The 23,304-nt window shown below is 42.0% G+C and overlaps 1 protein-coding gene across 1 annotated transcript in view; it reads right to left on the bottom strand.

Annotated features, from left to right (window-relative positions):
- ATP7A (ATPase copper transporting alpha) overlaps positions 1–23,304 on the bottom strand; it is a 177,202-nt gene that overhangs the window by 95,985 nt on the left and 57,913 nt on the right. The window contains exon 2 of the mRNA XM_036304686.1: positions 8,357–8,497. Coding sequence (XP_036160579.1) covers positions 8,357–8,476 — 120 coding nt within the window. The 5' untranslated portion in view covers positions 8,477–8,497. The remainder of the gene's footprint in view (positions 1–8,356; positions 8,498–23,304) is intronic.

The raw sequence follows: 23,304 nt of genomic DNA, 5'->3' as shown, positions 1-23,304 counted from the left end.
TTCGATTATAGAACCTAAACAAACCAGATACCTACTTTCAGCAGCTGAGGCCTCAGAGCTGGAGCCAAGCCTCAGAGCTAAAGCTGGCCCAGAATTAAAAAAAAAAGAAAAGAAAAAAAGGAGCAGTTGGGAGCTTCAGTCCCAGCCTGAAAACAGCCCTCAGCCCCTCACCCAGACTGGCCAGGCACCCCAGTGGGGACCCCCACCCCGATCCAGGACACCCTTCAGGGCAAACCAGCTGGCCCCCACCCATGCACCAGGCCTCTATTCTATATAGTAAAAGGGTAATATGCCTCCCAGCACCGGGATCAGTGGAGCCGAGAGGCCTCCCAGCACCGGGATCAGCGTGACAGGGGGCAGCGCCCAAACCCCCTGATCGCCCTGCGGCTCTGTGTGTGACAGGGGGCGGGGCCACAACCTCCCTATCAGCCCTGCTCTGTTCGTGACAGGGGAAGGCGCCCCAACCCCCTGATCGGCCCTGCTCTGTGCCTGATAGGGGGGAGCTCCCCAACCCCCTGATCACCCTGCGGCTCTGTGTGTGACAGGGTGCGGCGCCCCAACCCCCCCACCCCACGGGCCCTGCTCTGTGTGTGACGGGGTAGAGCCATAGCCTCCCCATCGGCCCTGCCCTGAGTGTGACAGTGGCGGCGCCCCAACCCCCTGATCGGCCCTGCTCTGTGGGTGATAGAGGGCGGGGCCCCAACCCCCTGATCCGCCCTGCTCTGTGGGTGATAGAGGGCGGCACCCCAACCCCCACCCCCCCACGGGCCCTGCTCTGTCTGTGATGGGGTAGAGCCATAACCTCCCCATCGGCCCTGCCCTGAGTGTGACAGTGGCGGCGCACCAAGCCCCTGATCGGCCTTGCTCTGTGGGTGATAGAGGGTGGCACCCCAACCTCCTGATCCGCCCTGCTCTGTGTGTGACAGGGGGCGGTGCGCCAACTCCCCTATCGGCCCTACTCTGTGAGTGACAGGGGGGAGCTCCTCAACCCCGATGGGCCCTGCTCTGTGCGTGACAGGGGGGAGCTCCCCAACCCCCTGATGGGCCCTGCTCTGTGCATGACAGGGGGGAGCTCCCCAACCCCCTGATGGGCCCTGCTCTGTGCGTGACAGGGGGGAGCTCCCCGACCCCCTGATGGGCCCTGCTCTGTGCGTGACAGGGGGGAGCTCCCCAACCCCCTGATTGACCCTGTTCTGTGCGTGACAGGGGGGAGCTCCCCAACCCCCTGATTGGCCCTGCTCTGTGCGTGACAGGGGGCAGCGCCCCAACCCCGATTAGCCCTGCTCTGTGCGTGACAGGGGGTGGCGCCACAACCTCCCCATCGACCCTGCCTTGAGTGTGACAGGGGGCAGTGCCCCAACTCCCCAATCAGCCCTACCCTGAGCGTGACTGAGGGTGGCATCACAACCTCCGGATCCGCCCTGCTCTGTGCATGACAGGGGGTGGCGCCCCAACTCCCCAATCGGCCCTGCTCTGAGCCCGACCAGGGGCTGCACCTAGGGATTGGGCCTGCCCTCTGCCACCCAGGAGCAGGCCTAAGCCAGCAGGTCGTTATCTCCTGAGGGGTCCCAGACTGCAAGAGGGCACAGGCCGGGCTGAGGTACCCCCCTCCCCCCCGAGTGCACAAATTTTTGTGCACTGGGCCTCTAGTATATATATAAAAGCCTAAGCCACTGTTTGACTATTCGACCAGTAGCTATGATGCACACTGACCACCAGGGGGCAGATGCTCAACACACAGGCATGGAAACATGGAACTGATTGATGAATCTCAGAGGGAAGGGGGGAAGGGAGAGGGCGGGAAGAGATTAACCAAAGATCTTATATGCATACTAGAGGCCCAGTGCATGGATTCGTGCACTGGTAGGGTCCCTCGGCCTGGGCTGTGGAGATCGGGCCGAAACCAGCCCAGTGCACAGATTTGTGCACTGGTAGGGTCCCTTGGCCTGACCTGCACCCTCTAGCAATCCAGGACCCCTCAAGGGATGTCAGAGAGCCAGCTGTTGTGGCTCAGTGGTTGTGTGTCGACCCATGAACCAGGAGGTCACAGTTCCATTCCTGGTCAGGGCATATGCCCAGGTTGCGGGCTCAATCTCCAGTAGGGGCCGTGTAGGAAGCAGCCGATCAATGTTTCTCTCTCATTGTTGATGTTACTTTCTCTCTTTCTCTCTCTCTCTCTCGCTTCCTCTCTCTGAAATCAATAAAAATATTTTTTTAAGAAAATTATTTAAAGAATATATTTCTTTGGCTTTTTATCAGGATTAACAATCGGTATATTCTAAAATTTCCCATTTTAAAAATCACTTTGGGAAAGGTCCATGACTAAAGTTTTAGCACACTGAAATTCCTTTATATCCCCCTAGGAATTAATTTATATGTCATTGCAATAAATTCAGATTAGCATGCTGCAGCATAGTTAGTATAAAAGTCTTCAGATGATTTAAAGCCCACTTTCTTAGATTTTCGTAACAACTTAACATAAAGGTAATCAGAGGCTTCTGAGAGCTTGAAAGGATTCTGTCATTTTACAGAAACTGAACTTAGAAAAGTGAAACGATTCATCAATTATCTTGAATTTCTATTGTTTGATTCACCATCTATAATATATTTTTGACTCAACTAAAAACTATTTTAATACATAGTAGGAATCCCATTTATATTATACATATCTCAATACAAATTCTATTGTTGTTTGTTGAAAAAAATGTGTGTATATCAAGTAATGCCTTACTTTGATGCTTCAGTATGGAATATTGAAAATTAAAATATCATAAAGTGAAACATCAAGTTCTATTAACACATACTTTTTGACCAATCTCAATAAAGGGTTAGTCCAAAACCAATATAAAAATTCAAAAGCCAACTATTTTAAAATGAAAAAAATACAGAGATTTTGTTAGTCTTTTTAAGTTGTAGCACTGATTTTCATAAATTAAATTATCTGTAAACTGATTGCTTTGTCAGAATTTTATTGCTAATACATTTCCATTTTACTTCAAAAAATATACAACTAATGTATGATTATTCATTATAAAAAAATTAAAGTTATAAAAAGGGAAATAGTGAAAGTCCCTCTTTACACCATTCCTCCAGTACTAGAATTTTATATTGGATTGGACCTTCCTTTGATACTTGCAATAAAGTTCAACTAAACCAGAAACCAGAAACTTAAACCTAATAACTGATTCTGTATCTCCATGGATGGATGATTATTACCTAGGAATTTATATTAAGCAAAATTCTTATATTACCCTAGCACAGTGTTTTTAAAAAAGGAATGTTCAATGCACTGTCATTTGCCTTAGCAAAAGTAAGGAAACAAAAAAAGTTCCATATAAGCAAAAGATTGATCTCTATATGCTCATTTGGAGCAGTATCTAAGATATATTTGCTAAGTGAAAAAAGCAAGATACAGAACAATATGTATAGCATGATTCCATTTATATGAAAAGGGAATATATATATATGTGTGTGTGTGTGTGTGTGTATATACACACAAACATACATACACACACATATGGATATATATAATACATATAACCATTTTATATTCATAGTCTATTTCTGGAAGGATACAGACATAGCAAAATGATGACTGGTTTCCTTTGGGAGAGTGTTTTTACTCTGTACATATGTTACTTTTTCAAGAATTAAAAAATAGTTATTTTCGCCCAGCCAGTGTGGCTCAATTGGTTATGTGTCATCCCATGTACCAAGAGGTCACCAGTTTGATTCCCAGTCAGGGCACATGCCTGGGTTGCAGGCTCAATTCCCAGTAGGAGGCGTGCAGGAGGCAGCCGATTGATGATGTTTCTATCTCTCCCTCTCTCTTTCTCTCTCTAAAGTCAATGAAAACATATTTTTAAAAGTTACTTTTAAGGGAAACAAGAAATGTATTCATCCACAGGATGAATTTAATTACTGCTAGCATCTAGGTTGTCATTTTTAAAAAAAAAAGGATAGTCGATATTACGCAGACAACATAGTGTGGTGATAGCCAGAGGGAAAGGATGTGGGGACTAGATGGTGGTAGGCAAAGGTGGGGGGAGAGGGAGAATGGGAATGGAAAGAGACTTTGCTTAGGGCGATGAGCGCATGATACAGTGTCCAGATGATGTTTTATTGAGTTGCACAGTTGAAACCTGTGGTTTTGTGAACGAATGTCACCCCAATAAATTCAATTCTAAAAAATAAATAAAAGGATAGTCTGTATTAGCAGAACGGATGGCAGCCTTTATCTGCACAAAGGCAAAAAGTACTCAAAGAGTTGGCAGTTTAAGATTCAAGGACAAAGTAATTTGCTAATAAGGCATTAACCTTTGGAGCCATTCAGTACTTAGAGCTAATTAAATTTGTTTTTACATTTCACTTTCAGAAAGGCCAAGCAATCCCAGAGAAAGACCTTCACATTATCTGCCCATTTCATTTTCCCCCTGAACAGACCACTAGGGTGATTAAATTAAACTTCAGGCTAATCCCTTTAAAGTCTAGTTTTGACACTGGCAGGACAAACAAGAGTATTAGAGTCATTTACAAACTTTACAATTTAAGAGAAAATTCCCAAAATGTATTTAAATGCTGAAGCTGCAAAGAGAAAAAAATCACCCATTTTACTTATTGAATAATTAGAGACTTCTTGACCATTCACTATCCTTAAATTCTTTTAAAGCTCTAATCTGTTCCACTGGAGAATTTTTTCAATAAAACAACCCCACTCGATTTAACAAAACAATTACGTTACTTCATATCAGAGTTTTATTCCAAATACTACCAGAACTTCTTGAATTAGTTGAAATAGGTCCTCTTCAAATCGTGTTTCTAAACTGACTGCACATTAGCCTTAGTAAATGCAATCTCAGAAACTATTATCTAGAAATTTTAAACCTTGACATTCGTTAAAAAGTGAGCCATCCTATATAATAAAGAGCTAATATACAAATGGTTGTCACACCCTCGCACCCTCACGCTGGGGCCGGGGGATCTGAGGCCGCACCCCCCGCCCCAGCACCGGGGCCTGGGGACCCGAGGCCGAGCCAGGGGACTTGAGGCCATGCTCCCCGTCCTGGTGCCGGGCTGAGGGACCTGAGGCTGCACCCGGGGACCTGAGGCCGCGCCCCCAACTGGCACTGGGCTGGGGGACCCGAGGCTGTGCCCCCCGCCCAGCAGGGCTTGACAGGGGACCTGAGGCTGTGCCACCCACCCTGCGGGGCTTGACAGGGGTGGGGCTGGCGGGGCTGGGTCTCGCGTGATTTCAAGGTGCACACGGGTGGGTGGGGACTTGACTCTGGGTCCCGCAGCGCACCCCAGACTCTGACAAGAGGGAGATTTTCGTATACATTTTACTAATTTTCTTTCATCTCTGATACTTCTATTATAGAGAAAGGGCGAATAGCAATATTAAAATATTTCCTCTAATTAATTCCCTTTTAATGTGCATGAATTTCATGCACCAGGCCACTAGTTTTATATATTAACATTTTGAAGTAAATTCTGACTATAAATTATATCTGGGTGTGGACAATATTCTATGATTCTTAGAAAAAGGTGAATCCACCTTTTGTGGCCTCTGAAGCTTAAACATTTTGGGGAACTGTCTTTAAGAAAATTAATGAGACTAAAAAACAAAATTCTGTACAGAAGTAAAAATATCCTGAAAAGTAACAAAATTAAAATTTATAAATTTTTAAAAGCTAGCAAATACCATAAAATCCATAAAATAACATGTTTACTAATAATGCCTGATACACCTACCTCTATAATATTTTATTTTCCTATATTTTTGGCTGTATAATCTGCTGCTTCATTTGACAATGATTTTGTAAAAAGATTTATCAACATAGAGAAAAGAGATAATTGTCTTTCCTGCAGGTCAAAATATTTTTTTTTAATTAATGGGTGTTTAGAAAATTTTCTTTCAATGTCACAAATAGATATTGATAAGTTTTGAGCTGTTGTCAAATTCAGGAAAATTATCAGTTTCTTTCATATATGAGCTTTAAGATATTTCAGGGCATTTCAGAAAAGTTTTCTTGTGCAGTGATTAGTTTTAAATACTCTTTGAATTGATAACAGTTATTTACCACTTTTACACAGGGCCCTACATCTTTATGCCAAAATACTGGGTGAGTCAGTGGGTGATAGGAGCATTACTAAAAGCCATTGCTACACCGGAATTTCTAGCAAAAATGTAACCATACCCACAAGTGATTAAGAACCACATATAGTCAAATATTCTAACACCAAACTAAACATCCCCACTGACCCTCCCCTTACTTAGATCTTCAAAATGTCCATGGCACATCCAATGCCACCCAACACAGAGGGAAGTCTAACAGAGGGGGAGTCAAAGTGACAATAAACAATGGGCTTAAAGGATTGTGGTTAAAATATTTTACTTTTGCAAAAACATGTAACCATGTGAACACATTGCTAAGACCCCATCCAGGGTCTCAGAAGAGGTCACTCACTGAAACTTAAGCTTCATTAACTTCACAATAAATCTGTCTCTGGGCCTAGAAGACTTAACAGTTAGTGAAATATTTTTTATTAAATATATTGGATAACAGTGGTTAATAACATTATATAAATTTCAAGTTGCAACTTTATAATGCAACATCCGTATACTCTATTTTGTGCTCACTACCCAAAGTCTAGTCTCCTTTTGTCCCCTTGTATTTAGCCTCCTTTATCCTCTTCATCCTCCCCCATCCAGCAAAATATGTTTTAAAGAAAGGGAAAAAGAAGAAAGGTCAAAGTTATACTCTATACCATATGGGCTTTTGACTAAAGGAGGAGAGGTGAGCTGGAAAAGGCAGAGAAAGTGTGTTTCCTTTTGTTCTTAGCAATCAAATTGTGAACATGCCCTGGAAAGTACAGCCATAAATATCTGTCACTGGGATCCACTGTTGATAACACAAAGTGCTTTAACATTACATCACTGCTACTTTTCCTTTACACTTAATCCAATTCAAATGCATTTGTCTGGCCTTAAACAAGCTTTATTAAACAGAAGTGAATTCTAGAAAGATGCAGTGGAAACAGCAGCCTTACATATGAGTGGGGTGCAATAGGATTTTGGGGGGAATCTAGAGAGGAATGGACTTGCAAATGTTAAGAGTAGAATTCAGTCCTTCATTTATACATGGATATGTTGGAAAAATGAACATTAATCTAAAATAGTTTGCCAGACAAAAAATAAGTACATAAGTCCCTTGGAGAAAAATTTTGCGAACTATTTTTTTGATGCAATTAGCTTTACTGCAATTGCACCAACAGTTAGTAAGAATTAGCTTCTATTCCTGCCCCCAGCATTGGCCACCTTAAATCACGTGGAGGAGGTTTAATTGATTTCATTTGAGGATAAAATCAAGTGCAGGTATCATACTTATTACTCACTGAAATGAAATGACTTGTTTTTAAAGCTTTGGGACTAAAGGTTGTAGAGTTACTTTTGCCATCCTCTTTTCATATCAACAAAATATCCTGAAAAAATCCATCTGATTTTTGGATAGTTACAAATTAATGAAAAAATTACAAAATGTTTTTATAAATTTGAATATTTTAAAGATAAACTAATTTAACAAAACATGCAGTATTGTCACTTCTCAGCACTTCTAACTTGGCTTTCTCCCCAAAGCAAATTAAAGAAAGCAGCATACTTGTGGAGGGGTTGAAGAGCCTCCAAGACTGGAGTTATGTGAAGGTAGATGATGAATACAAAAGAAAGTCCTACTTTTGGAGCATGAGAAAGTGGAAAATTCATACCCAAGTCTGCCTATGGATGCCTTCAGGGCAGAAAACTTAGCAGAGGGTTTATTATACTATGTAAATTTAAAAATATTTAGACACAACCATCAACACAGTCTTAGCTGACCAGAGTGTGTAGTGTAGACAACAAATGAGAGAAATACTGCTTTCCCACCGTACATATAGTAAAAATGGATCCAAAGCTTACTTTGCCCCCTTTGGCCAAGATGAATATGAAACTCAGATGTGAAAAAAAATCACCTACAGTTTCAGACATGGAAAAGAATTACCCACATATTGCCATCACACTTCACATGACTCTTGAAGTAAGGAAATTTTATATCAAACTTCATAAAGAATCACTATATGCCAATTAGCCAATTTATTTGTAATAAAAACAAGGGAAACTGAAGTCAATTTGCTCAAGATCTTATGAGAAGTCTGAATCATAGACAAGAAGGTTGTAGAGACAAGAAGTATAAATCCTTGGGGGTGGGGGGAAAACAACACAAACCCGAAATGGCAAAAAAAGTATAAACTCTTTACTTCACTGAAAAGCCAAACCCATTCTGAAATCTCTGACTTCACTAATTCCCAAAGAGTAACTTACTTTAACGTGATGTACACCATTCAGTTTTCCAATCTGCTGTTCAATGGTCCAAACACAGGAACTGCACGTCATCCCCTCTACAGAGATGGTGACAGAATTCACACCCATACTTGGATCCATTTTGTTTTCTTCTTTACATTCCTATTAGAAACAATGAATTCATTCATTTCAGCCATGGAAATAATACTTCCTCACTTTCCCCCACCTCCTCAATTGAAAATATCTATATTTATAAAAAGCTAAGTGACCGACCACATGTCCATTTGACCATCTGACCGACCGACCGACCGGCCAGTACATATGATGTGCACTGGCAATTTAAAAATAAATGTTGACTCACACATGCACGATACATATAAAGCTCTCTCTGACACCAATCGCACGCGTGTGTTTAGATCTGTCATTGTCAATTGTGAATTTGGTTGATACTTCTATTACAGAGAAAGGGCGAATAGTAATATTAAAATATTTCTTCTAATTAATTTCCTTTCAATGTGCACAAACCCTTACACCGGGCCACTAGTAGTACTAGTGAAATATAGACAGTATTCTTTTCTCTCACCTCATGTTAGTCTCATTCCAGGACTTTTGCTTTCACTATTCCCTTAGTTTGGGACTTTCTCCTTCCAGATATCTGCTTTGCTAACTTCCTTATCTCTTTCAAGTCTTTACTCAAATCTAACCTTCTTAATGAGTCTTACACTGACCAACCTGTTTAAAATTGCAACCTACATCTTGGAATAAACACACACTCTGATTCCCTTTACCTCTGCTCTATTTTTCTTTTTTCACAGAACTTATCATCTTCTAATGTAGTCTATAATTTACTTATTATGTTTATTGCTTTTTATCTGTCTTCCCGCGATGGTTTTAAAGCATATTCACAAATTCTTTGTTTACTCCCTGCTTCAAGAGGTGGAATTTAACTCCTTTTCCCTTGAGTGTGTCCTGGGCTCAGTGACTTGCTTCCAACAAACAGAACAGCAGTTCTCAACCTGGGGGTCGAACGACCCTTTCACAGGGGTTGCCTAAGACCATCGGAAAACACATATATAATTACATATTGTTTTTGTGATTAATCACTATGCTTTAATTATGTTCAATTTGTAACAATGAAATTGGGGACCACAACATGAGGAACTGTATTAAAGGGTCGTGGCATTAGGAAGGTTGAGAACCACTGAAACAGAATATGGTGAAAGCAACAAGGTGTGACTTCTAAGACTAGTCATAAAAGGCACTGCAAGAGGATGAGAAAAGTCATTGTGGCTTCCTCCTGGTCTTGTCTTGAATCATTTATTCTGGGGAAAGTCACCTGCCATGTCATGAGGATACTCAAGCAATCTTATGAAAAGGTTCATGTGCGGAGAAATTGAGACTTCCTGACAACAGCAAGGTAAGTGAACTGTCTTGGAAGTTGATTCGTTTTATAAAATATGTTTTTATTGATTTATTTTTTTCTTAGAGAGGAAGGGAAAGCGAGACAGAGATTGAAACATCGATAAGAGAAAGCACATCGATAGATCAATCGGCTGCCTCCTGCATGCCTCCTAATGGTCCCCACAACCAGGGCATGTGCCGCGACCAGGAATCGAACCAGAATTGAACCAGTAACCTCTTGGTGCATAAGACAATGCTTAATCCACTGAGCCACACCAGCAGGACGGAAGTTGGTTCTTCAGACTCAGTTAAGCCTTTAGATGCCTGCGGCTCCAGCCAACATATTGACTACAACCTCATCAGAGACCTTGAGCCAGAATCACACAGCTAAACCACTCCCAATTTCATGACACACAGAAACTCTGAGATAATAAATACTTGTTTTCAACCAGTACATTTTGGGGTAATTTATTACACTAAAATAATTAACTAATACAACTTCCACTGGAATGAAAATTCCATAAAAATAGGAATCTGGTTTCTTCACTGATATTAGTTTGAACTGCATAAAATTGCCATTGCTACATATCAAAGTTGTCGAATAATGGCAATTTCATGTAGATTAACCTAATATATCCCATGAAAACAGTGGTCTCCTTGGGTGAGGAGAACTGGGTAGTTAGGGGATATGCATGAGGAAAAGAATTTTCATAATATAACTTTTCATACCTTTTTTAAAAAATATTATTTTGCTTTCAGAGGAAGGGAGAGAGAGAAAAACATCAAAGAAGAGAGAGAACATTGATCAACTGCCTACCACAGGCCTCCTACTGGGGATCGAGCCTGCAAGTCCGGCATGTGCCCTGATCAGGAATTAAACCATGACCTCCTGGTTCACAGGTCGACGCTCAACCACAGAGCCACACCAGCCAGGATTTTTATACCTTTTGTAAAAATTGAGATGTAACTGACTTATAACATTGTGTAGTTTAAGGTGTACAATGTGTTGGCTTGACACATCCAAATATATAAAGAGCCAGGGTCCATCACGATCAAAACATCTGGACGGATGACCAAACACCAGGCTAGGGTTCCGGCTGGCATGGCGGAAGTCAGTCCTGGGTCCTGGCGGCCCACACTGGGAGTCGGTCCTGGGTCCCAGTGGCCTGCGGCAGGGGTCAAACCTGGGTCCCGGCGGCCCACAGTGAGAGTCAGTCCTGGGTCCTGGCCACCAGCAACGTGGTGGCGGGAGGGAGCTGCGGGCCCCAGCCGCCCATGGTGCGGCAGCAGGAGGGAGCTGTGGGAACAGAGCCATGCTGCCATCGGACTGGCCTCTCGGTCCCTCCCCCTGCCTGCAGGCTCTGGGGAACCAGAGCTATGCTGCGATCTGGGAATCTTGATACCTCTCCCCACCGGCCTGCAGGCCCAGGGAACCAGAGCCATGCTACGATAGGACTGGACCCTACCCTAGGGAACCTGGATTGTGAGAGCGTGCAGCCTGAGCTGAGAGACCCCCCCCCCCCGAGTGCACGAATTTTCGTGCACCGGGCCTCTAGTCTATATATGTAAAAGCCTAAGTGACTGGCGGACCAACTGACCAGCTGGTAGCTATGACGTGCACTGACCACCAGGGGGCAGACGCTCAATGCAGGAGCTGCCGAGCAACAGCAACTTTGCAGAGTGCCCTCTCGCACTCCGGGACCTCTCGGGGGATGTCGGACTGCCAGTTTTGGCCTGATCCCCGTAGGCCAGGCCAAGGGATCCACCGGTGTACAAATCCATGCACCGGGCCTCTAATTTTTTATATTGCGATAAGACTTCCACTATTACTAACACCTCTATCTTATCACTTATCATTTGTTTGTGGTGAGAACAATTAAGATCTAGTCTACCTTTTGAATTTTACAGCATGACAATGTATTATTATTCAGACACAGTCACAAACACACACACACATATGCACACATAAAACAGTAGACCTGAAATATTAAAAAACAATAAAATGGATGGGAGTTTGTAATTGAGCATTCTAAGGTCCTTGGTCTTGCTTAGAATGTATATAGAGAAAGAGATAACCCCTGGTTTTGTTAAGAACACATGTTAGAGGAACCAAGATGGCAGCATAGGTTAACGCCGGAGATTGCTGCCTTGAACAACCAAATCAAAATACACCTAAAAGACGGAACGGACATCATCCAGAACCACAGGAAGGCTGGCTGAGTGGAAATTCTACAACTAGGAGGAAAGAGAATATCATACCCAGACTCAGAGGAGGCGCAGTGCTGAAGTGAAATACTGAGGTGCGGAGTGCACGCGGAGCGGGCTGGCGGTGGAGGGCGCGGTTGATGTTTTCAACCGGGAGGGAGTCTCAGATTCTGAGCTCCAGATCCAGGCGAGTCTCTAGGGACCCAGACTCAAACGGGAGAAGCGGGACTGTCTGGCTTCGGTCAGAACTCAAAGGCAGCTTTCTCTCCGAGGTTTGCAGCGGTTGCTGGGACTCTGTGAGGCAGAGCCCCTAGGGACGGAACTGAGAGCCGCCATAACTGCTCTCTCCGGCCCACCCCGTTGATCCCGTGCAACCCACCCGCCCTGCCCAAGCCCTGCGCAGAGCCATTTGCCAGATAGTCTCAGGCAAAGGCTAAATTAGCACCTCCCTAGAGGACAGAAGTTTTCCCACTGCAGACACAGCTGATTCTCACAGCCAATTGGCCTGGAGGTCAAATCCCCCTAGTATTAACTACAACAACAAGGCTTAACTGCACACAAAGACCACTAGGGGGTGCACCAAGAAAGCATAAAAAATGCGGAGACAAAGAAACAGGGCAAAACTGTCAATGGAGGATATTCAGTTCAGAACCACACATCTAAGGTCTCTCAAGAACTGTCTAGAAGCCGCCGATAAATTTATTGAGATCCTCAACAAATCTAATGAGACCCTCGATGTTATGATAAAGAACCAACTAGAAATTAAACATACACGGACTGAAATAACGAATATTATACAGACTCCCAACAGCAGACCAGAGGACCTCAAGAATCAAGGCAAAGATTTGAAATGCGAAGAAGCAAAAAACACCCAACCGGAAAGGCAAAATGAAAAAAGAATCCAAAAATACGAAGATAGTGTAAGGAGCCTCTGGGACAGCTTCAAGCGTACCAACATCAGAATTATAGGGGTGCCAGAAGATGAGAGAGAGCAAGATATTGAAAACCTATTTGAAGAAATAATGACAGAAAACTTCCCCTACCTGGTGAAAGAAATAGACTTACAAGTCCAGAAAGCGCAGAGAACCCCAAACAAAAGGAATCCAAAGAGGACCACACCAAGACACATCATAATTAAAATGCCAAGAGCAAAAGACAAAGAGAGACTCTTAAGAGCAGCAAGAGAAAGAAACTCAGTTACCTACAAGGGAGTACCCATACGACTGTCAGCTGATTTCTCAACAGAAACTTTGCAGGCCAGAGGGGAATGGCAAGAAATATTCAAAGTGATGAATACCAAGAACCTACAACCAAGATTACTTTATCCAGCAAAGCTATCATTCAGAACTGAAGGTCAGATAAAGAGCTTCACAGATAAGGAAAAGCTAAAGGAGTTCATCACCACCAAACCAGTATTATATGAAATGCTGAAAGGTATCCTTTAAGAAGAGGAAGAAGAAGAAAAAGGTAAAGATACAAATTATGAACAACAAATATGCATCTATCAACAAGTGAATCTAAGAATCAAGTGAATAAATAATCTGGTGATCATAATAGAATCAGGGACATAGAAAGGGAATGGACTGACTATTCTTGGGGGGGAGAGGGATGTGGGAGATGCGGGAAGAGACTGGACAAAAATCGTGCACCTATGGATGAGGACAGTGGGTGGTGAGTGAGGGCGGAGGGTAGGGCGGGAACTGGGAGGAGGGGAGTTATGGGGGGAAAAAAGAGGAACAAATGTAATAATCTGAACAATAAAGATTTAATTAAATAAAAAAAAGAAAAAAAAGAATACATGTTAGAAATTTAAGGGTAATGGTAGGAGAAATGTCTATGCAAGCCCTTTACCCATTTTTAATAGGAATTTGGGGGCGGGGGGTTGTTGAGCTGCATGATTTCTCTATAAGTTCTGCGTATTAATCTCTTATCAGATATGATTTCCAAATATTTTCTCCTATTCTATGTATTATCTTTCTACTCTGTTGGTAGAATTTTTTGATGCCCAAAGGTTTTTAATTTTGATGAAATCCATTCTATTTTTTTTTTGTTATTACAACTATTCATGTTTTAAATTGAAATATAATTGACATATAACACTGTATTAGTTTTAGGTGTACAACATGATTTGATATGTGTATATATTACAAAATTATTATCACCGTAAATTTAGTTAACATCCACCACCATACATAGTTACAAGTTTTTTCTTGTGATGAGAAATTCTAAGATCTACTCTCTTAGCAATTTTCAAATATGTAATACAGTATTGTTAACTATAGTCACCATGCTGTACATTACATCCCCTGACTTCTTTATCTTATAACTAAAAGTTTGTACCTTTTGACCACCTTCGCCCATCTTGCTCACCCAAACCCCCTCCCTCTGGCAATGAACTAACCTGTTCCCTGTATCTATGAGTTTGTGATTTTTCAGATTCCACATATAAGTGAGCTCATATAATATTAGTCTTTCTCTGCTTACTTCACTTAACATAATGACCTTAAGATCCATCCATGTTGTTGCAAGTGGCAGGATTTCCTTCTTTTTTGGCCATTCATCCCTCAACAAACACTTAGGTTGTTTCCATGTCTTGGCTATTGTAAATAATATTACAATGAATATGGAGTAGAGATATCTTAGAGATAGTGATTTAATTTCCTTTGGATAAATACGCAGTAGTGGAATTGCTGGATCATATGGTAGTTCGATTTTTAATTTTTGAGAAACCTCCATGCTGTTTTCCATACCTATTCATTTATAAAACGTGTAAAAAATCTTAGAAAAGATGAAAAAAAAAAATTCATCCTGCGGCCCACCATGTTCAGACTTAATTTCAACTAGCACTAATTGTGGAACAATTGTAATGTATAATGTGACCTAATCTGCAATAGATTCATAATTATTAGTCTATTTATGTTATTTACTTTTAAAGTTATAGCTAAAGCTATTCCAAATGCAATAGATAATAAGTTATGTCCACTGGTTCTTCTTATTAAGTTAGTATTAAATTATTACCTATTCTTACATCAAGAGACTTAAAATATCTATTCAATATAAAAGAATAAATTCATCTAATTTTTGTTTTTAATTACTTCATGCAGCCTTTATTCAAGGTTAAAAAAAAAAAATCATGATCCCGAGAGAACAAAGAAGGCAGCATGGGTAAATGCCTATACTTGCTGCCTCCCACAACCACATCAAAATTGTAACTAAAATACAGAACAACCATCATGCAGAACCACCTGAAATCTGGATGAATGAAAGTCCTACAACTAGAGAAGTAAAAGAAGAAAGCACACTGAGATTGGTAGGAGGGGGAGCAGCAAAGAACGAGCTGGTCCAACACCCATGTGTGTCTGTGTTTTAATTGGGAGGGATATCTCGACTGCGGAGGCCTCTCATGAGGAACAAGGAGTCCCAGCCCCATACAAGACCCCCAGCCCAGGGTTCCAGAATGGGGAAGAGAAGTCCCTGTAACTTCAGGTTATAAAAACCAGCAGGGATTGTGGCTGAGTGACACAGAGGCTTCTAGAGACCCAGCAGTTCCTCTAAAAGGGCCATAGCATGGAATTACATGGAATCATTCCCTCTGAGCTCCAGCACTGGGGCAGCAGCTTTGGGGGGATCCAGGGTCATATGAGCAGGAACTGGATTGTCTGGCATTGGAGCAAGAACTCAAAGGCAGATTTCTCACAGACAGGGGTTCTCGCAGGGGTCAGCAATATCTGAGTTTCCATCAGCCTGTCTCACAATGTTTGCTCTACCCTAGTGATTCCCTGATATCCTATCCCACCTGCTTTATAGCCCCACCCAAAATGTTTGCAATGGCTTTTCCATATGAATGTACCTGTCCTGACTCAGGCTTCAAACTTTCCTAAAATCACTCAAACAAGCAGCTGCTGGCATCAGCATGCCCCATACCTATCAATAAGAGGCCCAAGACCCAGCACTACCAGCAACTGGCCTTGCTTCACAGCTTGACCTCACCTGGGCACTTACAAGGTAACACAAGTAGCAGCCATCTTCAGATCACTTTATAGCTCCTAATGGGTGGCCCAGGCAGTGGCTGACTTGGCACATCCCAGGAGGCACCAGAGCCAGTGCACCCAGTGGACAGCTTCAGACCACACCAGATTACAACTCTACACATCCACAAGTGACCCACTCCAGGGGCAGACTCAGTAAGCATGAAATCCCCACTGAAGTAAGTCCTGCTCCATATGGGTGTTTTCTGCACAATAGCTCTCCCACTGCTGTCACAACTGGTCCACACAGCCAATTGGCCTGGAGGTCAATTCCTCCCAGTGACACCAACAGCAATCAAGTCTCAACTACAACAAGACTGTACACATAGTCCACACAGGGGTACCCAGCTAAGATGACTGGGGAGACTGAGCCACTGAACACTACAGGACACCTACTACACAAGGCCACTCTACCAATTCCAGGAGACATAGAAGCTCTACCTAATACATAAAAACACACACAGGGAAATAGCCAAAATACGGAGACAAAGAAACATGTCACAAATGAAAGAACATTAGAAAATCCCAGAAAAAGAACTAAATGAAATGGAAGCAAACAAACTACTAGATACAGAGTTCCAAACAAAAGTTATAAGGATGTTTGAGAATCTTAATGAGAGTTTCAAGGAACTTAGTGAGAATTTCAAGGCTGTTAGTATGAATTTCAAGAAAATGAAAAAGGACCAGTAAGAAATTAAGCATATACCAACTGAAATAAAGAATCATTTGCAGGGATTCAACAGTACAGTAGAGGATTCCAAGAATCAAATAAATGAATTGCAACATGAGGAAGCAAAAAACACCCAATTAGAAGATCAAAAAGAAAAAAAGAATTCAAAAATATGAAGATAGTGTAATGAGCCTCTGGGACAAATGCAAGTGTGCCAACATTCACATTATAGGAATGCCAGAAGGAGAAGAGAGAGAGCAAGATATTAAAAACCTATTTGAAGAAATAATGACAGAAAACTTCCTCTACCTGGTGAAAGAAATAGACTACAAGTTCAGGAAATGCAGAGTGTCCCAAACAAGATGAACCCAAAGAGGCCCACACCAAAAGACATCATAATTAAAATGTGAAGGGTTAAAGACAAAGAAAGGATCTTTAAAGCACCAAGAGAAAAACAGTTGCATAAAAGGGAGAACCCATACGACTGTCAGCTGATTTCTCAACAGAAACTTTGCAGGCCAGAAGAGAGTGGCAAGAAATATTCAAGGTGATGAATAGAAAGGACCTACAACCAAGATTACTCTATCCAGCCAAGCTATCATTTAGAATTGAAGGTTCACTAAAGAGCTTCACAGGCCAAACAGGTCTGGCTCAGTGGATGGAGCATCGGCCTGCAGACTGAAGAGTCCCAGGTTCGATTCCGGTCAAGGGCATGTACCTTGGTTGCGGGCACATCCCCGGTGGGAGGTGTGCAGGAGGCAGCTGGTCGATGTTTCTAACTCTCTATCCCTCTCCCTTCCTCTCTGTAAAAAATCAATAAAATTTATTTTTAAAAAAATGCCAAAACCGGTTTGGCTCAGTGGATAGAGCGTCGGCTTGCGGACTGAAAGGTCCCAGGTTCGATTCTGGTCAAGGGCATGTACCTGGGTTGCGGGCACATCCCCGGTAGGAGATGTGCAGGAGGCAGCTGATCGATGTTTCTCTCTCATCGACGTTTCTGACTCTCTATCTCTCTCCCTTCTTCTCTGTAAAAAATAAATAAAATATATTTAAAAAAAAAAAAGAGCTTCACAGACAAAAAAAAGCTAAAGGAGCTCATCACCACCAAACCAGTATTACATGAAATGTTGAAGGGTATTCTTAAGGAGGAGGAGGAGAAGGAGGAAGAGGACGACAACGACGACAACATAATAGTATGAACAATTAAATGGCAATAAATACATATTTATCAACAATTGAATCTAAAAACCAAAATAAACAAGGAATCAATGAACAAAATAAACTGATGAATAAAATAGAACCAGAGGACAGATACATGCAAAAGGATGAAACTAGATCACCAACTCACACCATACACAAAAATAAACTCAAAATGGATAAAAGACTTAAACGTAAGACGGGAAACCATAAAAATACTAGAGGAATCCACAGGCAGCGAAATCGCAAACATATGCCGAAGAAATTTCTTCTCTGATAATGCTCCTAGGGCAATGGAAACTAAAGAGAAAATAAACAAATGGGACTACATCAAAATAAAAAGCTTTTGCACAGCAAAGGAAACCATCAACAAAACAACAAGAAGACCCACTACATGGGAGAACATATTTGCCAATGATACCACCGATAAGGGTTTAATTTCCAACATTTACAGGGATCTCATGAAACTTAACAAAAGGAAGATAAACAATCCAATAAAAACATGGGCAACGGACCTAGATAGACACTTTTCGAAAGAGGACATACAAAAGGCCGAAAGACATATGAAAACCTGCTCAAAGTCACTAATTATACGAGAGATGCAAATCAAAACGACAATGCGTTATCATCTCACACCTGTCAGAATGGCTATCATCAACAAATCAACAAACAACAAGTGTTGGAGAGGATGTGGAGAAAAAGGAACCCTTCTGCACTGCTGGTGGGAATGCAGACTGGTGCAGCCACTGTGGAGAACAGTATGGAGCTACCTCAGAAGACTAAAAATGGAACTCCCATTTGACCCAGTGATCCCACTACTAGGAATATATCCCAAGAAACCAGAAACGCCAATCAGAAAGGATATATGCACCCCTATGTTCATAGCAGCACAATTCACCATAGCTAAGATTTGGAAACAGCCTAAGTGCCCATCAGCAGATGAGTGGATTAGAAAACTGTGGTACATATACACAATGGAATACTATGCTGCGGTAAAAAAAAGGGAACTCTTGCCTTTTGCAACAGCATGGATGGAACTGGAGAGCATTATGCTAAGTGAAATAAGCCAGTCAGAGAAAGATAAATACCACATGACCTCACTCATTTGTGGATTATAGAGAACAACATAGACTGATGAAAAGGGACAGACCCAAAGACTGAGAAACAGCGATCAGGCTATCAATCCCCAGAAGGAAGGTAGGGGAGGGCGGGGGTAAGGGGAAGAGATCAACCAAAGGACTTGTATACATGTATATAAGCCAAACCAATGGACATGGACAACAGGGGGATGGGAGCATGAGTGTGTGCGTGGGGGGAAGGTTGGGGGTTAATGGGGGGGATGAGGACACATTTGTAATACCTTGACTAATAATAATAATTAAAAAAAAAGAATTTAAAAAAAAATAGAACCAGAGGCATGAAAACATGGAAGAGACTGACGAATCTCAGAGGGAAGGGGGTTGGTAGGAAGAGATTAACCAAATAACTTATATGCATACTAGAGGCCTGGTGCATGAAAATCATGCATGAGGGGGGATCTCTCAGCCCAGCCTGCACCCTCTCCAACCCGGGACCCCTTGGGGGATGTCCAACTGCCTATCGCAATCTGGGACTGCTAACTCCTAACCGCTCACCTGCCTGCCTGCCTGATCGCCCCTAACCCTTCTGCCTGCCTGCCTAAGCGCCCCTAACCATCTCTGCCTGCCTGATTGCCCCTAAGCACCTCTGCCTGCCTGCCTGATCAACCCTAATTGCTCCCTTGCTGGCCCCTAACTGTCTCTGCCTCACCCCACACCCAGGACCCAGAATTCCCTCCTCGGGCAGGCCGCAAGCACCCAGGACCTGGGCCGCCTTCACCCAGGCCAGCCGCAGCCACAGGCGCCCGGGACCGTGGGGCAGGCAGTTTGTCCCTCTCCTGGGCCGCAGATGCAGACGCAGCCGCTGGCACCTGGGACCCCGGGGCTTATCTCTCTCCCAGGCCACAGCCCAGCCACTGGCGCCTGGGACCACGGGGCATGCAGCTTGTTCCTCTCCCGCTTCAGGCCACAGGCGCAGGTGCAGCCGCTGGCACCCAGGACTGCGGGGCGGGCGGCTTGTCCCTCTCCCAGGCCACAGTCTGGCTGGTCCCCATTCCTCTCTCGCAAGCTCATTTGTGCCTGGCTGGTCCTCATTCCTCTCTTGCAAACTCATTTGTGCCTGGCTGGTCCCCATTCCTCCCTCGTGAGCTCATTTGTGCCTGGCTGGTCCCCATTCCTCTCTCCCAAGTGTTGAGTGTCTGAGTGGTTACAGCATGAGGACATGATGACCATTTGTATATTAGCTCTTTATTATATAGGATATGCATTACCTATGGACACAGACAATAAGGTGGTATAGGCCTGGGGCAGAGCAGGAACTGGGTGGAGGGAAGCAATTGGGGAAGACATCTGTAATACTCTCAACAATAAAGATTTTTTTTAAAAAAAAAATCATGATCCCTAATGAACCACATCACATAAGATTTTCACATTCTGGTAATATATAATTTACAAACACTCTATATGTAAAAATAAGCTGTCACTGCCCTGAGAAAGTCCACCTTTCTTCCTCTAGCCAGAGCAGTAGTTACCAATAGGACAAAATCTGAATCTTTGAATGAATGATAAGTGGACTAAGGGAAGAAGCAGAACTGAATTAGTTTATAGGAGCTAGATTCTAGAACTAGCTACTCCAGCTCATAAACAAATTCTTCATACTGCCTGAATTTTCCATTGAATAAATTTAACAATTTTATTAATGCATACATTCCCTTTTTTTCCAAATTTTTATTATGAAAAATTTCAACCACACATATAAGATGAAATAGTACAATGAACATCTATCTGTATATCTTCTGCATGAATTCAACAATTGTTAACATTTTTTATGCATGTTCTCTTTTTTCTAGACCATTTGAATGTAAGTTTTAGAAATCATAATGCATTTCCAAAGAATAAGGACTCCTGCATAACCACAATACTATTGTCATAGCTAAGAAAATTAATGATTGTACTTTATCTAATACACATTCTTTATTTACATTACCTCAAATGTCCCAACAACATCTTTTACAGCTTTTTTTTTTCCACAGCTCAAGATTCGGACAGGGTTCACACGCACCATTTGGCTGTGTCTTTTTTGTACATTTAACCTAGAGCAGTCCTTCCCCCATATCTCTTCTCCCTTATGAAGTGATTTTTTTCAAAATCCAGGTCAGTTGTCTTAACAGACATTGTATCCTCTTTTTAAAATACAAATTCCTTTTTGATAGTTTAAGGGGCTGATAGCTGGAATTAAACCTCCTAATACCTATATAAGATCAGTTAATACAAAAACAGAGGTCCAGATGGGACAGGAAAGGAAGGTAACTGTGATGAAAGAATAGTGGGGATGAAGGGAACTCACAGGCCCAGATGGTGAGTCCATGGTAGGGTACTTAAGGCAAGCATGAGGCTTTAGGATCTAGATAAAGGGTCACTGGCAAGCAGTGGTGAGTATGAAAGGGAAGTGGAATAATGTCTAAACAAACCTTATGAAAACTGTGCCTACAGTTAGTCCTGTGACTAAGAAAGGAAACTCCCTTCCTCTTTCCTCCTCTAGGACAGAACACTCAGATTTAGTACTATATAGCTCAATCAGATATTTTATGAGTCAAATGGGGCTTCTGAGGGTTGATGTAGACACATGATCAAAATGGACTATGTTGTTTTATGGGAAAATGTCAAGTTGAAACAGAAGAATTGGTAACAAACTTTTAGACTACAATACACTCAGCAAATGAAGGCTAGTTTACCAGGTTAGTTAGGAATGTAATAAAGTAATACAGTTTTATTGTAGGGTATGTTGCAGATCAAAGTACTGGAGCATCTCGCAGGATTATTGAGAGACGATAAAACAGAAAGGCACTTTTAAAGTAACTGAATAGCCCTAACCCGTTTGGCTCAGTGGATAGAGCGTCGGCCTGCGGACTAAAGGGTCCCAGGTTCGATTCCAGTCAAGGGCATGTACCTTAGTTGTGGGCACATCCCCAGTAGGAGGTGTGTAGGAGGCAGCTGATCAATGTTTCTCTTTCATTGATGTTTCTAACTCTCTAACCCTCTCTCTTCCTCTCTGTAAAAAAAAAAAAAAAAAAAAAAAAAAAAATCAATAAAATATATTAAAGTAACTGAATAATTCAACCCGGAAGTATATATTAAGAAGTAAAGAATTTCTGAGCATGAATGAAAATTACATTAATATAGCCACATTTCCCACTACATACATTCATGCATGTCAAATCATCTATGAATAATATATATTTCTGACTTCATACTTCACCTATTTTTTTCTTCTACTTAAATTTGACCTTACACATAAAACATCGGAGGAATTCCATCTCCCTCATACACACACACACACAACTCTAATTGATTTTGTAATATATGTTATGTCCATCTTTTGAATTTTAAATGTTTCAAACATAGGTCCAAAGTCGGGAACATTTTTTAACTGCCCATTGCATTTAGGAAAATAACTCAGAAAACAGAGTAAGAGCATAACAATTTCATATGATGTGGGGGGGGGGGGGAAATGTAGGCTTCTGGGAATATCAGAGAAACAAATCTGCCATGCAGCTATTAGTAGAGGCAACGCTGAGAACAAGAGCACCCAGCAACATTGAGGGGAAATAACTTCTAGTTATTATTAAAGTATTTTGAGTCACACCCTAAACATAGATTAGGTAATCACCATCGGTAATAACATTTCCCAAAAGCAAGAACAGCATTATGATTAGATCATCATGTCTGGTTTGAAAACAGAAACTGCAGAAGTTGAATACAAACATGACATGTAATGAAGTCTAACTGCTCAAAACCACTTCACAAAGCTGATCACAGAAGTTGAAATATTATTTTTTAAATCCCCCTAAAATTGTTCCCATAATTTAGGAAAGGTTTCTGAATTCTCAGTAAATTAAACAGTAAAATTTAATGTTTTTTCAATACAATTCTGCCTGGATAATTTGTTTTAATTTATCTTTATTGTTGAAATCATTACAGATGTCCCCTTTTTTTCCCAATGGACCCCTTCTATCCCGAACCCAAACCCCACCCCTGGCCTTCACCACACTATTGTTTGTGTCTGTGGGTTATGCATATATGCATAAAAGTTCTTTGATTAATCTCTTCCCACCCATTCACCCCCGCCTTCCCTCTGAGATGAGACAATCTGTTCCATGCTTCTATGTCTCTGGATCTATTTTGTTCATCAGTTTATTTTGTTCTTTAGATTCCACATATGAGTGAGATCATATGATAATTGTCTTTCTCTGACTGGCTTATTTTGCTAAGCATAATACTCTCCAGATTCCTCTGTGCTGTCTCAAAGAGTAAGAGATCCTTCTTTTTTACAGTTGCATAATATTCCATGGTGTAAATGTACCACAGCTTTTTTATCCACTCATCTACTGA

This window comes from Myotis myotis, unplaced genomic scaffold (genome assembly GCF_014108235.1).
Source record: "Myotis myotis isolate mMyoMyo1 unplaced genomic scaffold, mMyoMyo1.p scaffold_m19_p_4, whole genome shotgun sequence".
NCBI classification, from domain to species: Eukaryota; Metazoa; Chordata; class Mammalia; order Chiroptera; family Vespertilionidae; genus Myotis; species Myotis myotis.
Note: the sequence above shows the minus strand (reverse complement) of the source record. Positions and strands in the feature narration are given on the sequence as shown.